This window comes from Anopheles darlingi, chromosome 3 (genome assembly GCF_943734745.1).
Source record: "Anopheles darlingi chromosome 3, idAnoDarlMG_H_01, whole genome shotgun sequence".
NCBI classification, from domain to species: Eukaryota; Metazoa; Arthropoda; class Insecta; order Diptera; family Culicidae; genus Anopheles; species Anopheles darlingi.
Window position 1 is genome coordinate 68,090,968 of NC_064875.1, and position 15,000 is coordinate 68,105,967.

At 47.8% G+C, this 15,000-nt stretch overlaps 4 protein-coding genes across 4 annotated transcripts in view; 2 read left to right on the forward strand and 2 right to left on the reverse strand.

Annotated features, from left to right (window-relative positions):
• The window catches only part of LOC125954887 (flexible cuticle protein 12-like), a 1,401-nt gene extending 1,218 nt beyond the window's left edge, over window positions 1-183 (reverse strand). Inside the window, exon 1 of the mRNA XM_049685539.1 lies at window positions 95-183. Coding sequence (XP_049541496.1) covers window positions 95-106 — 12 coding nt within the window. The 5' untranslated portion in view covers window positions 107-183. The remainder of the gene's footprint in view (window positions 1-94) is intronic.
• A 2,160-nt stretch (window positions 184-2,343) lies between these two features.
• On the forward strand, window positions 2,344-2,937 carry LOC125954896 (endocuticle structural glycoprotein SgAbd-5-like). Its single transcript, XM_049685547.1, has 3 exons — window positions 2,344-2,425; window positions 2,498-2,604; window positions 2,675-2,937. The coding sequence occupies exons 1-3, from the start codon at window positions 2,417-2,419 to the stop codon at window positions 2,859-2,861; spliced, it is 303 nt and encodes a 100-aa protein (XP_049541504.1). The 5' UTR covers window positions 2,344-2,416; the 3' UTR covers window positions 2,862-2,937.
• Window positions 2,938-7,513: 4,576 nt separating this feature from the next.
• On the forward strand, window positions 7,514-13,227 carry LOC125954872 (endocuticle structural glycoprotein SgAbd-2-like). Its single transcript, XM_049685523.1, has 2 exons — window positions 7,514-7,522; window positions 12,762-13,227. The coding sequence occupies exons 1-2, from the start codon at window positions 7,514-7,516 to the stop codon at window positions 13,218-13,220; spliced, it is 468 nt and encodes a 155-aa protein (XP_049541480.1). The 3' UTR covers window positions 13,221-13,227.
• LOC125954869 (endocuticle structural glycoprotein SgAbd-2-like) lies at window positions 8,627-9,285 on the reverse strand. The gene is made up of 2 exons (XM_049685520.1): window positions 9,183-9,285; window positions 8,627-9,100 (listed from the first exon to the last, which is right to left on the reverse strand). Exons 1-2 carry the CDS (start codon window positions 9,189-9,191, stop codon window positions 8,633-8,635), a joined length of 477 nt encoding a protein of 158 aa, XP_049541477.1. The 5' UTR covers window positions 9,192-9,285; the 3' UTR covers window positions 8,627-8,632.
• Window positions 13,228-15,000: the final 1,773 nt, after the last annotated feature.

A 15,000-nucleotide genomic window follows, 5' to 3' on the forward strand; every position in this document is an offset into this window, starting at 1 on the left:
TTCTGCACCAAACACTGCACCTTCTACTTCTATACACTACAGATCAACCTGCACTATCGGCCGACGACTATCGATTGGTTTTGGAGAAACTCACCAGGCACTTCATGGTGGAGAGATGGATGCGTTTCGGTTAGCTGGAGCTCTAGTAGTGTTACAGTTCTGTTCACGATGCTTTTCGAAGCTACAATGCATTCCATTCGATGGCTCTACTGGATTTTATATCCGAACGAACTGGCCGCATGGGATGGCCCATCGGTCACACCGACTTGTTGCTGCTTAGACCACCGAACCAAACCACGCACGCTCCGAAAACCTACCCCCGATGACCTCCATTAATTCAAATTCCGCACTGAACTGATACAGATTCCAACCACTCAGACTCAGACTATCTGGTCCGGTCTGACAACTGGTGAAGAAGATGCTGCTAGCCGAATTTTTTGTCCGATTCCTGATCCTGTCGTCACTAGTTTGAATATTTGGTTGCGTTTTTTTTTGGTAGGCGTCTTGCGTCTGCTTTGCATGCCCACTATCAGAGGCGGTATCACGTCGCGATGGAGGCGCCGCATACTGGATGGGACGATGGAGGCGCGGACGGCAGACATACATCCGCCACCGCAGCCTACCGTATTCGGTGGTATGCGAGTAATGGCCACCGTAACCTTTGAGCACGCACGAACCGAGGACGATAGGCATCGTACCGTCGAGTGGTGTTCTGTGGTTTGGAGGAGTTTAGAAAAGATTTCTCGAACTTCTCGAAACCATATCGCGTCGGTTGGTGATGCGACTTTATGTTTCGCGCGTTGTTTTCCGTAACGAGTTGCTAACCAGATTTGCAACGCTGCTGTCCAAGGTCATCCGGCGAGTGGCGAGAAGATGTTTTTTTCAAGGATTGATTTAAAATACCCGGCCCCGGGCGTGCGGCTACGTTGGCGTTCTAGATAGCGCGTGATCTAGATCTGACTTTTCGAACGAGAAGCGATGGTACGGTAAGTTGCTACTACTACTTACTACCCGAGCTTTTTGGAAAAAGATCACTAGAGAGCGCTGTTGGAGATTCTCATTTCCGTACTCGTAGGGATATCGTAAAATCGGAATATTTACTAAGAAACCCATAAATCCATGATCGATGTCGTATCATAATGGATTTCGTAGAACGTAGGACGATAGATGCTACATGGGGTTTATCATCTTGATTTATAGATATGTTTACATTAGCGTTCTAATGGTTGTGGGATGTTTCGTTGACAGAGCAACAGTTGATATCTAACGCGCTAGCTGAATGGCCGAATCACGCATGTAACGGCCTTTTAACTGTCCTTTATCTCGCGACCAGTGAGTTATGATATTCGGCATTGATAGGAGCATTACGTAAAAAGGGAAAAATTCATTTCGATTCGACAATGTTAGAGGTTAAGAGGGTCGTCGTTGATGATTGTTTACATATTTGTTGCCTTTGTGTGTTTCATCAATCGCTTATGTTTCGAACTATACTCTTACAAAATGCCATCATTTGGAAACAAATTCATAACCATTTAATTGTTGTATAAACTTGTTAGTTAGTTACTAGCTAACTACTACTTCTCACTTTTAGCAAACTGTTACTGTTACTGCAAACTATTCTCTTTGGGAATTTCCCAACCAACAAAGGCATTGGTGGACTCCGAGAAATTCGAGAACCAGTTTGCTTTCCCTTTCCTAAGGATGGCACTCTACTTAATGGTTGCACGCGAAATGGCTCACCACCGCCAGGATCGGCAAACGTAGGCGCCAGAACAACCTGCCGTTGGCCAAACTCGTCGATAACCGGCATTAGAAATTCTAATTCGGTGCACTTTGAACTTTGCGAGTAAGAGGTCATAAATTAGCGACACCGCTCGTGCCGCCGCATCCTTGACCGAACCTTCGGAATATCACCATGGAGACGGAGACGAACGAATTTTATGGGGCCAGCTCGTGTGCCTTGTGCGTGCGGTCAGTCTGAGCTCATCTTCATATCATGCGATAAACGATGTTTCGGATGACGACGCCGAAGACGACGGCGACGACGATGATGGTGATGATGATACTTTTCCTACTCGCTCACAGTGGTGTTGACATGGAGCAGATGAAGAAAGATGCCTTCCTCACCCGTTTCGCCCGGGGTCATCGTGTTCGATCACCGGATGGTTACACACATTGATTCCGACCGATGATGTTCCATTCTTGCGAAAACGCACCAAAGGAGAAAAGGTTAGAACACCGATAGACATGGATTGGATTCTTCTTGTTCTTCGGTGGCCCGTTGGGTTGGGAGTTCATATAAAAAGCCGGGAATAGGCGTGATCTGGAATCAGTTGTCCACTCTGTCCTCGCTCTGACTAAAGGATCGTTAGCTTCTCGTTTTGAGTGTTTTGCTTCAACAGAAACCTTCGACAAAATGAAATTCGTAAGTAGAGTGCTGCTCACGTTGCAGAAGCGCGATCGGATCCACTTGCAATCCATTTCCTCGCTTTTACAGGTTGCAGTGTTTGCCTTCCTGTGCCTGGCCGGTCTGTGCATCGCCGAAGAAACCTCGATTGTGGCTGACGATAAGGAGATGAACGTCGATGGAAGCTACAACTTCCGGTAAGCTTGAGTTCGGTTTGCGCGCGAGTTTGATGTTGACAAATGATCCTGACTCTTCTCCGGCGAATAGGTACGAACAATCGGATGGCCAGAAACGTGAGGAAAAGGCCGAACTGAAGACATCGGAAACGAATCCGGACGTGCAAGCCATCTCCGTGAGCGGATCGTACGAGTACACGGATACCGATGGCAAGCGATACCTCGTCACGTACACGGCCGATGAGAATGGTTACCGTCCGATGGTGAAGCAGCTGTAAGTGGGCACCGGGCCCCTCAAACATACCAATAGGAATGGTTTAGCTTTAGAAGAGTGATTTGTGGATGAAATAAAGAAGCAACAATGTTGAATGATAATCTCGCTGCTTGGCCATTTCCAATCCAAAAATTCATCCTTGCGCGCTTCTGTTGACCGTGAAAGCCAACACTAGGAATCCTCTGGGCAGCGTTTATCGGAGGAAAATTTGATTTGCAAATGCAGCTCTAAGCCGACAACTCCGGCTATAAGTCCTCCCGATGACTAAATTGAGCCCCCGGGTACGTGGAGCCATGGAAGCTTTGAGTTTTGAACGTTGCACGTGCAGCAATCAACCACACGCCGGATCATGCAAATCAAGCTCTTCCCCGGTCTAGCGGCGGGATGGCCAACAATTAACGTTTGATTGCTCGTCGAGGTGACACTTTCCGCGATTATGCACGTGCTGCTAGCTTAATCCACTCTCGACCGCGAACATTCATACGTTTCAATCAACCGTCAAGAGGCAAGCAAATACGTCAGAAGTCAGAAGCAACAACAACAGCAATGGTGCACCAACGATCATCCCTACTAGGCACTCGATCGATCACACGCGTTGCGCGATCACCACCACCACCACCACCAGTAGCGTGACCACACAAACCTTCTTCGCAAAGTTTAAAATGTCAAACGATGATCATTTGGAAGCTTTTAGTTGTCGTTGTCATCGATCGAATGCGTGCTGGTCGCGTGCGGCCAGTGTTGACGCGTGGTTAAGTAGAAAATTACGCGAAACAACCAACCGACCAACCGACCGACCGAAATGGACGGACGAACGGACGGATGGACCGGTTGCCCTCGATCATCTCCCACCAGCTCGCACGCATCAGCATACGGTCAGCATATATCGCGCTCCGGTAGCGCTTCGTTCGTGGCTGAAGAGCATAATTTGATGGTTACAAACACACACGCACACACCCACCCTGATGATCCTTCGTGCGATCAGTGTCAGGTAGCGCGATTAATGCTGTACGCTGCAGCATCATCCAGCGATTGATACGATACCGCGTTACTGGTGGATCCAATTAAGCGCGCTCAAGCGCGATTCCATGTGGCCGGAGAAAAACAAGTTGGTAGCGAAAGGTAAGGGTCAACAAAGGCTCATCTCTTGGGTGCTTAATTGCCGAGTTGGTAGCACTGATGCGCAGGTTTACGCAGTAGCAACCGAGCAAATGACTGTCTGCTAACTGATCCATCGGTGATATGCAAGAAAGGGAATCCCAAAACCCATATTCCGCTTATCGGTCGCTCTGCGCTAGCAGTCGTGACCTCTTGAGTCACCCCGGGTGTTCCGAAAAGGTGCCAAGTGCGGCTTGACGGAGAACTGACCGACAATGTTTACGTTGCGCTAGTTGATGGCGCGTCGTTGATGCACTTCGAAGAGGTCCTTCAATTACTGTTTGACTATTGGTAGTGCATGATCACGTGCTCTTATGTAATGTGAGTTTAGTTTCCCTAAATGATAACAAATGGAAATTGCTCAACACTTTAACCATCTTCTTGTTCTACTTTCATTGCTTAGCTTCAAACAAAAAAGGGTCACATATTTGAGAAATTTAAGCAATTATGCTCTCCTCATCCATCATACAAATCGCTGGAGTTTTCAGAGCGTTTAGAAGAGTTTTTTTTGTGATAAACTAACGTTTGAATTTTTCTCCGGCTCGATCATTTTCAAACGATCTATTGCTCCTGAAATTATTCCATTTTGGATAAATCTTTTGCCTATTTTCAGGCGATACACAGCGATCGTGGATCGATCATCGATCGTCGATCAAGAACGCGAGAGTTTCTCCTACCTCAGAAATATTTAAAAAAACACATTGCAAGACGGCAAGTCTACTGTTTCTGCAATATTTTATATTCATTGTTTGGTTTCATTTCACAAATTCACATTTATTAAATTAGGCAGTTAACCTTTACTACAAATGTTTCTCTGACAATTTATTTATTTTTTATAAGAAGCACTGGTGCAGTTGAGCTCAGTGCAAAGTGTTGCAATAAAAAAAATTACTAGAATTTAGTATTCTTTACTAAATTTAGAAATAAATCTGTTCAAAAGCATACATTTTGTAATACTCATAGCTCCCTATGAAGTAATAAGGAAGCTTCATGATAAGGAAGAAACGGATGATCTACGGCAGATTGGACCAGTCGAACCCGTTGCTGGCGACTCCATCACTTCAAAAACAAATCTTAAATTATAAATCTGTACGTCACAGTCGTGCACCATGAATAGAAACGAACCGTGAAATGCGCTTCACTCCATTAATTAATTCAATTCCACCCAAAAGCAACGGTCCAAAAGTAGGTAGAATGAATGGAAATCTTATTAAAAAATTAAGCAATCAATACATTAATATATGTACCCCGCGTGTCCGCGTGGTGTGTTCGTGTGGCGCACAGGTTGCAAGGTGCCGGCCGGTCTGCCTGTACCTTCCTGGTCGTGCGCATAGGTTCCGGAGAATTAACTTCGGTCGTGGCGAGGGATAAGAGGAGGGATCACGAATCACGGGGTGGCACGAATGGTACTACCACCATCGGCGATGGTGGTTTACGCTCCCTTTTCCATCGATGTCAAACACCAAAAACACCCAGGAGGGACCGGTTCGACCCCTACCCTACGAATACTATGCTATGCTGTGATGCTGCGATGCTACTCTAAGCATCCTAAGCAAACATTCAATGCTCGGTCTCGGTGGGGAGGGCGCTCATGAGCAGTCCCGGACACCGGTCACCGGCCACAATACTTGCCTGCCAAAATCTTCCGGTTCTCCTCGTCATTCATGCCCGGACCTAATGGTGGTGGTTTTAGCATTTTAAGGATTTAGACACGGTAACACCTGCATGTTCGCTTCGCTCGGTATGTATGCGTGTGTGTGTGTGTTGTGAGGGGTGCCAAGGCGAACCGAATCTCGGTTTTCGGGGCGATTTGTCGAGGTCGCCCGAAACATATGATCGGTTCTCATCGCCGCCACCCCTAACCACTACCGCTTCCCCTCCTTGCTGCACTCTAGTGCGACCATTTGCAATCCTTAAGTGCAATCGCGGCGTGTTCGCGATGTTTGCGCTCCGCGCCAAAATCACAAACGCCGCGAGGGGTCGCTGGGAACGGGCGCATGTGCGCAGGCGAGGTTGGTGTTGGTGTTGTTCCTGGTGCCAGCCAGCGAGCCAGGCTGTCAGGTTCCAGGCACCGGCTTACCACTCGGCAATCACCAGCGTGAAGAGCGCGACGAGCAGAAAACGTAGCGATCGGGCGGCTGGCGGAACGGGTTGCATCGAATTTGGCTTACTAATAAAGCACTTCAGACCGTACCGAGATGCTGGCTAAACCAGGGATATCTGTTCAACCCTACTTTGCACGTGAGCTTGCCAGCAAAGGGAACCCAACCGGGTCGGGTCGAAGGGAAACGATGCAAATGTTGTTGCCAATGAATTTATCTTGATGCAAAAACAAATATCACAATATCATGGACCGAATCGAGAGATCAGAGAGATGTAGATTGACGAATGAAGAAGCACAATTGGAGCTGATCGCAAGGGTGTGTGCGTGTGTGTGGCTTGCTGCGAAGATCACTATCTCAATCTTGAAATGTGTTCACAACGAGCCCATTAATGAGGTTCTATTGTTAGCATAGTTTGGACTTAGGGGTTACATAAGCACATGCGCTATGGTGATAAACTACACACACACAGACACACGCACACCCCGGAAGTAGATGACCCTTTCCGCGTAACGATGACAGGGTTTCTTGACCAGCGGCTCGCATGCGGTAATCCATCATTCATTGCACGTGATACCGTGCCGAAGCCCGCACAAAACAAATTTGTGGCGAAAGTATAAACAACAACGGCCACCAATATGCAACCAGCCCGTGGGCATGGCGCTTCGCTCCTGAGACGAACCAATCAATCACCTGCTGCTGTCAGGTTTGTTGATGCTGCTGTTGCTGAAGACCTGAAGGCCTCCGGTGGTCATCTCCTTGGCTATAAACCAACAACCCATATTGTGATTTGTGTTTAAGCTAAACGTTTAGGGCAATGGGGATGGGATGTGTGTGAGAGTGAGGAAGTGACGGTGGCGTGTGCTCGTTACGAAGCTAACTTTCAATTAACACTTTTTGTTTCCATCGGAAACGCTGCTAATGGACGGTGGTCGCGGCTAGTGATGGCTTGATTTGAATCGCTCATGCTGCACTTTGGTGCATCTCGTTGAGCATCACCATACAATACATAAATGCATTTTTTTTAACTAAACCATATAGATGAAGACATTGCATAAGTCTTTTTTCATTATATCAATTGGAGAGTTTCAATTTTAATTTTGCCTCTTATTAGGCTTATTATACGTACTAATATGTATCATACTTATCTCGTAAATAAATAGCAGTCTCTTGATCAAATACATCTATTCCTGTACAAATATTAAGCAAATTTTGTAGATCAAATCTTTAATGAGAGGATTTCTTATATAATTCTTCAATAAAGCATTGATATGGTACTACTTCGTAGTTATTCTTCGCAGTTAATTTTATCTTCAGTATATATAGTTCCACAATTTTTAATAAGAAGCTCTTTGTTAATCTAAAATATTCTTTAAAGATGATGAGAGCAGATCTCATGAAGGTAGTAAAATGATTATGTAAGATTATGCCCGAATATTCCGCCTATTGCAATGTTTCCGAAACATATTTATGCATTTATTTAAAATCACAATCTACTGATTAATTTGTGAGTAATTGGAGCATGTTGCTACCTTTAATGCATCCGACGAATCACATGCAGGGCAGCATTGTTGTTCCAAATAACCCCAAACGCAGAGCAACACAAAGAAATGTGACAAACACAAAGAATCTTCTGCATTTCTGTTTGCCACCGAGCCAATGTCACTCGCAACCAAGTGATTTCGCTTTCGCTGACTCACCATTTACACAACATTACCACCGCATTCTCCTCCTCCTCCTCCTCCGCGAAAGTCCATTTTCGGCAACCGCATTTTTCGAATGCACTTTTCGCACCCCCTCATTGCCACGATGAAACAAAAAACGCCAAAGTCAACAGAAAAAGACACCCCAACACCAACCGTGGTAACTCCATTAGAGCCTGCCGGCTGTGTGTGTGTGTGTGGCAAGGCAGGCCCAAAATGCAACGAGCAAGGCAGTAGTGCATCAATTTGCCTCTCATATGTGTGTGCAGTGTGCAAACATATGTAACTCGATCTCGCGTGCTCTTCGAATGCGTGCCGGAAGAGGCCACGAAAAGGGGGCTACCTTATGAAGTGTTACCGATAATGTGCCTGCATACCACACAGACACACACCCCGACGTTTCTGCTGACGAGCTGGCTGGCCAATTTTCCAATCAAATTACATCTTCTTTTGTCCGACTTTTCGGAGGCTTTTCTCTGGGGTTTACTTCACTTTCGATTGATCTCCATTTTCGAAATCTGCAAGCGTGAGCTCGCTGAATGGGGCGTGATGGCCGCTTGCCGTTCCCCGTTGTTGCTGTTATTTTGCAGTGATCGAGTGATGTAAAGCTAATCAGAAATGTAGGCGACTCGGGGAGCTTCTCTTCTTATATATCACATATATTGTTGCATACATCTCACGACAATAAAGATCAAGATGCCGGCGGCATCGACCGCCAAGCGCCTTAACTAGCCTTACTTGGCTTCCCTAGTCAGTCCGTGGGTTTTTGGTGTAGTGACGCCCTCCCAGGACACCCGCGCTCCGCTAGCCCTCTAGTACGCGCTGTAACCATGTTGAGGCGGCTGAGCATACTCAGGCTCCGCATCATGATGCTGCGGCTGGCTGGCGGCCTTGGCGTAAGCATCGATCAGCTCCTGCGGCACTGGCGGTGGGGTTGGGATGTGCGATCCCTTGGCCTGGAATCCGTTCTCATCGGCAACGTAGCTGATCGACACGGGCACACCATGAGGATCGGTGTAAGAGTACGATCCGTGAGCGACCTGCACCTCGTGATCCTTGTTACCAGCGTTCTTCACGAATCCTTCCTCCTGTGCCGCGATGCCATTGCCGGACTCGTACGCAAACTTGTAGCTTCCATCGTGGCTGCTGTACGATTCGCTGTGGACGATCGGGATCGGTGGAGATTGATGCTCGTAGGCCGGTGCGGGATGATGGTGCTCAGCAGAACCGATGACGGTGACTGAGGCGATCACCAGCAGTCCCAGAATGGAGGCGATGAACTGCAATGGCGTCCAGAAAACCAATCCAGTGGAGTTAGAATGAAGTAGCAGGAGCAAAGCGATCACACAAACGACATCTTACCATCTTCATGTTGTTGGTTTGAAAAGAGATCGGGATCGATTGAAGGATTGCACTGGAACTGAAAGCTGGCACAATGGCTGACTTGTTGGCTGCTGCTGGCTGCTGCTGCTACCGATTGCGATTGCTCAAGCTGCACTGATGGCCTTCCGAAAATCGAATTTTCTTTTTATACCAAAGCACATCACCACTGCCCTGACCACTGCGGATACTGGCGCCCACCACTACCGCTCTCCTTCTCGTCCCCTCCCAGCGCCAGTGCCAGCGAAGCGGATGCTTCCCCGTCGAAATGGAATCGACGTCGGGAGAGACAAGGCGAGCTCCAAAACAAAAACCACATAAAAAAGGTGAAAAGAAATAAAATATTCGGGGGATGCCACATCGATTCCGCCTTCTCTGGCCGGCCGTCGAGGGGTAATGAGAGCGTTACCATAAGCGCACCACCTCCCTTCCGCCACGGGGGGACTCTCCAGTGATAAATCGATGTTATGCGCGCGCGCGCTCGCTCGCGAGACCACGGAACACAAGGCCCCGCTCTCCGGTGGCACGAGGTGGCGCTGGGTGATGATGACCATGATGATTGGCTGCTGCCTCGGTGGTGATGAGCATGTTCCATGTCTTAATACACTTTTGCTTTACTCGTTTTTTCCCCCGCCTTTGAGCCACTTTGACCACAGGCCACTCGCTGAGCTGTATGCACTCGCCATTTGGCCCGGAATTGTGTAAACACACGGCCACGAGGCCGGGGTGCAGGCGGATGGATGCAAATCATCGATCCCCAACACACAGCATCGCACAGGCCAAGCGCCAACGTAACAACGTGGAAGCGCACGTAAGTGTGCAACGGAGTAGATAGTGGCCAGGGGAAAGGGCAGAAGAAAGAAAAGAACCACTCGAAGAGCCATGGGATGGATGCTCCGAACTGCATCCTGCGCCGCATGCACCGAATGGTGGCGCCGGTTAATGTTGAACAAGTGATGCCGTTTAATGGCAAAATGGAGCGTTAAAATGATCTATCTGACAGGTTAGCGCATGCTGCAACCTTTTTTGTATTCCTTTTAATTAAAAGCTCTTACATCTAGTTTCAAATGTATTTCTCATCCTGAAAAGTGTTACAAAGCTGATTTAAAATGTGCTAAATCATCAAAATCGTTCACATTTAATACCTTAAACTACAGTTGATATCATAACTACTTTTTAAGCTACAACTTAAACTACAACTAATAATTTTTAAGTCATGATTTTGGGAAAAATATATGAAAAAAGTACAACCATTGTATCAGTGCCAGGAATACATCTGTGTAAAAATGCATTTATAAAAATGCTTTTTGTGTTGTGCTTTCGTGTTCGATAACCTTTGTGCTCGATCATCTAAGATATGCAAATTTCTTTTCTTTTGTTATATTCAATTTTTAAGGAATGTACCTGGGGTCTTCTTCTTCTTCTTTAAGTTGTTTTGTGTAAAATACTTACTATTTCCATTTTTGGTTATGGTTTTTACTATTTAACTTTGAGTACTATAAACTATCTTAGAATCAAACATACGGCTCGCCCGTCATTATATATGTTAAAAAAAACTATCTTAGAAAAGAAAGAACAAACGTGACAATTCAATTATATAAGTCTTAATAACCAGACGTTAAATTAACAGAAGCCTCTTTGCAATGCTACACAAGTACTAAACACAATCACTAATGCCATTGTATTACAAACAGGGATCATCGGTGTTCAAAATGTTTCTCAAACATTTAAGCCATTAACCATATCATTGCTAATACTAAGTAGCAAAGATATCGAATGGATCTGACATTCCAAGTTCATTACTGCCATCGTCAGGCTGCTTGTGCTGAGCTGTCTTGTAGCTCTACCATTTTTTCTTTTGGCGAACAGTTTCTGCTCGCTGCTCGGTTGTAATCTCACATTTTTGACCAACCGTCGAGCTATGCTTTGCTTCTACTCTTGATAATCGATTTTTGCTTTATCATTATCATCCCCTCAGCCCACTTTAATATCATGCTGGTGGCCAAATTTGGCGACAGCAATTTGCTGCACGCGAACAATGCTATCGCTGACGGCCAAATACACGTAACGCGCCCGATCAATCCGACATCAATCAAGTGGCCAACATTGGAGAGCGCCAGCATCCGCTCATACCCTTCGCATCTCACTCACTGACCAATGGTGATGGAATGGGTTGACCAGTAATCGAGAGCAGCCATTACAAAATGGCGATAAAATAGCCGCAAATTTAGTTGTAACTTTGTCATCGGCCCTCGAGGAAATGTTGAGTTACAAGAATAAAGTTTCAAATCCACCTGAAAGTCAACAGGAAAGACTATAGAACAAGAAGCAGACTGAATCGAATCAATCTGCATTGTACTGTCCACCAAAAAAAAAAAAAAAACTCCTAAGCACCATCGAGCATTAATGCAACTGCACCACCAGCACCATGAATCTGCTGCGGGTCACGAGCTGAGCGGCCAAAATGATGCAAAGCATGCCTTGGGCGTTGCGTTGCTGTCCGCGGCGATCCGATCACCGGTGCGCCAGTGCTGCTCTAGATTCTACCATTGATGACCCCTTCTTCTTCTTCTTCTATTGCTGCTTCTTCTGATTGCGTTTTTCTTCTCTTCTCTCTTCAACCACTCTGGTGCTGTTGCAATCAAACGACATACGAGTAGGCCGCGACCAGCCTCACATGTGCTGTTGCTGCTGCCTCTTGCTCTTGGCCTGCTGCGACGACGACGACGACGACGACGACGAGAGAAAGGATTGCGATCGCGCCTGAAGAAGGGACAGTTAACGGTGCGGTGGGCAGAATCGTGCAAAAGGTAAATTGATTCGAAATTTCGCATACTACCTCCCCCCCCCCCCTCCGGGTCTCAGCCCCCGTTGCCGTGTGGCCCCGATGAAAGTCTTTTAAAATAATAACTTTCAATTTCGTTTGGATGTGCAGCCCTCGTTTTCCCTCCCCCCCCGGAGAGGCGGAGTAGGATGGTGATGGCCCGGGGGGGGATGATTCGCATCATGGAGCGGCCGCTTTTGCCTGGGGAGTCCGTTGGCCGTTCAGCAGCATAGATCGAGCGCTAGAAGAAGTGGAATGTAGGTAGAAGAAGCGATTCGGGGCGCCGGACCGGGCCGGCACCGGGCCATTCGCTTCATTTCGTTAAAACTGTGGCACACACGCGCTCTCTCTCTGTCTGTCTCTCTTCAGCCCCCGTGGTTTTTTGGGGTGCATTTTCGTGAGTGATTTTCGGCAACCTCCCCACCGGTCCAGACCAGGGGGGGACATACGCGTGACGTTTTGTTGTCCGCGACCGTTCGGGAATCGGGTGGGCAGCCGACGGCGGTTGGGAGACGAACCTACTATAAATATCTATTGAACCGCTCACCATTCAATCAGTACACAGCCAACATCCAGCTCAGCAGTAGCAGCAGCAGCAGCAACCGCCTTTTTGTAAACCCTTTCCAACACCCAAACCTTGGACACAAGATGAAGACGGTAAGCGGCACACACACATACACACTCACACACACATCCCTTTACGGTTTGAACCCTTCATAATCTCCTCTCGTTGATAGTTTGTCGCCCTGTTTGCCGTGATTGCCGTGGCCAGCGCCATCGGTGACTATCACCAGCACGTCTACCAGCACGAACCAACCGGTAAACCGATCCCGATCGTGCACAGTGAGTCGATCAGCAACCACGATGGTAGCTACAAGTTCGGCTACGAATCGGCCAACGGTATCGCAGCTCAGGAGCAGGGCTTCGTCAAGAATGGTGGCAGCAAGGATCACGAGGTCCAGGTCGCTCATGGTTCCTTCTCGTACACCGATCCCCACGGACACCCGGTGTCGGTCAGCTACGTTGCCGATGAGAACGGATTCCAGGCCAAGGGATCACACATCCCAACCCCACCGCCAGTGCCGAAGGAGCTGATCGATGCTTACGCCAAGGCCGCCAGCCAGCCGCAGCACCATGAGCCGGAGCCACAGCACTACGTCCCGCAGCCCCAGGCTTACGGCAAGCACAGCTACTAAGCACGGCGCCTAGGCCGCCCAGGTCAAGGTCCCCGGAAGCTCCACCCATTCATCATTGTGATCCACCTGCGAGTAGTATCTCCGTCCGTTCGTCCGACTCCGTTTCCGTTTTTTGCACCTTTCCAATGCTGCTGAATGCTGCTGAAGAAACCGCGATGAGGCTCGAAGGAATCGGAGAGGAGAAACGAGGGGATATGAAAATATAATCTCAACTACCTAACACCTCTACACATATTTAGTTTGCATTGGTTTGATTTAGAATGTGCCTGTAATGAGCGCTGGAAGTCAAATGACACACGACGACTCCGAAGATGACGCGTGCACCATCTTGAAACTCGCTTCTCGCTGGCGCTCTCTTTCTGTCCCTTTCTGGTAGTCCTGGTGGTGGCAGCAGGTCCAGCCAGCCCAATACGCCGTGTCATTTGCACGTGTGCACTTGCCCTTCCTCTTGCTATCGTCAATCTCGGCCCCTTTAAGCCTCAGAACCGGTCACAAACCGAAACCTGATGACACCACCGTGGAATCTGTTCCGGCTGCTACAAACTACTGCGGCCAGCGAAGGAGGGCATGACAAATTGTCTATTCTCATCGCACCCCACCCCTCCAAGTGCCCATCCTGTCCATCACTAATCTCGTTCTAATAGACGAACGCACTGAACACAGGGTTCTTCCCTTTCTTGTTGTTTTCCAGAAACGCTGGAGGGTCGTCCGGACTACCACGGCATCGGCGTGTCGCGGACTTTACGCGTGCGGACGAATTGTTTAATCAACTCGCACCACAAACCCGGGTGTGTACCGCGATACCCGGTGGTGCCGGGGTTTCGCCACTCAATCAACCGAAGCGTAGCGACGTAGGGAGGGCACAGAGGGAACGGAATGAGATATGAGTTGAGTTCTGAGTTGAGGCATCTCTCGCATTTATGACAGGATGCGGAATTTGTGGCCACGGCTGGATTCGATATCCTTCGTTTGTTCCGGCATCACTCGGTTATGTGTGGACTCGGTGCCGGGATGGTATTACGGCCGGTCGGATCAGGCCGGATCCGATGTTTGCTTTCGCTCGGATGTATTACCATTAAAAAATAATAAATCAAATTTTATGAAATTTTTGGTGGTGCTGTGGTTGTTGTAAAAGTTAACAATTCAATTATCGAATCTACACGAATCGGGCTCCAGAGACACTTAGCCGAGGGTTGGGGGACAAGGTGACAGACCATTATGTTTCCTCAATGTTTTCGGTACCGAATGTTACTTAGAAATGCAGCGCTATTCGAAAAAAAAACAAAATGCAGATCTAACGTTACTAAACTTATTATTTAGTTTTAATTAACCTTCTCGAAAATTAATCAGTGCTCCTTCCATCACTTTTTGATTAATTATTTAGCAAAGAAACATCAAAACGAATGCGAAGTCTTATTCATAAACGTTGCTAACCGTGCATGAAATGCAGTTTCCAAATGAGAAACGCTTCTCGCTTGCCATTGAAGTCACCAGAAGCCTCCTTCGGATACACCGTTTGCCGGATGGCGAGTAGCGCCGTGGTGTATCTACTACTGGGCCCTTTTGCAAGGCCCACGGCCACACGGTCACCGCCCTTTCAATTTACCCACCTTCTGCTGCCCCCCCGCCCGTTTGCCAACTTCTGTTCCGGTGAAAGAAGGTCAAACAAGGAAACGACATCTCACGTCACAGACTCCCCGCTGCTTGTGCTAGGATACGCATCAAGCAGTCTGGTCGTTCGTTCTGGTCAGATCCCTGCAGCCTCCGTGTGTGTGTAGTG

Bases quoted from the DNA above. Each gene is read 5' to 3' on its own strand.
- LOC125954896 (XM_049685547.1), top strand. The intron at 2,605-2,674 runs GTAAGCTTGAGT...TCCGGCGAATAG, and splicing joins GATGGAAGCTACAACTTCCG to GTACGAACAATCGGATGGCC.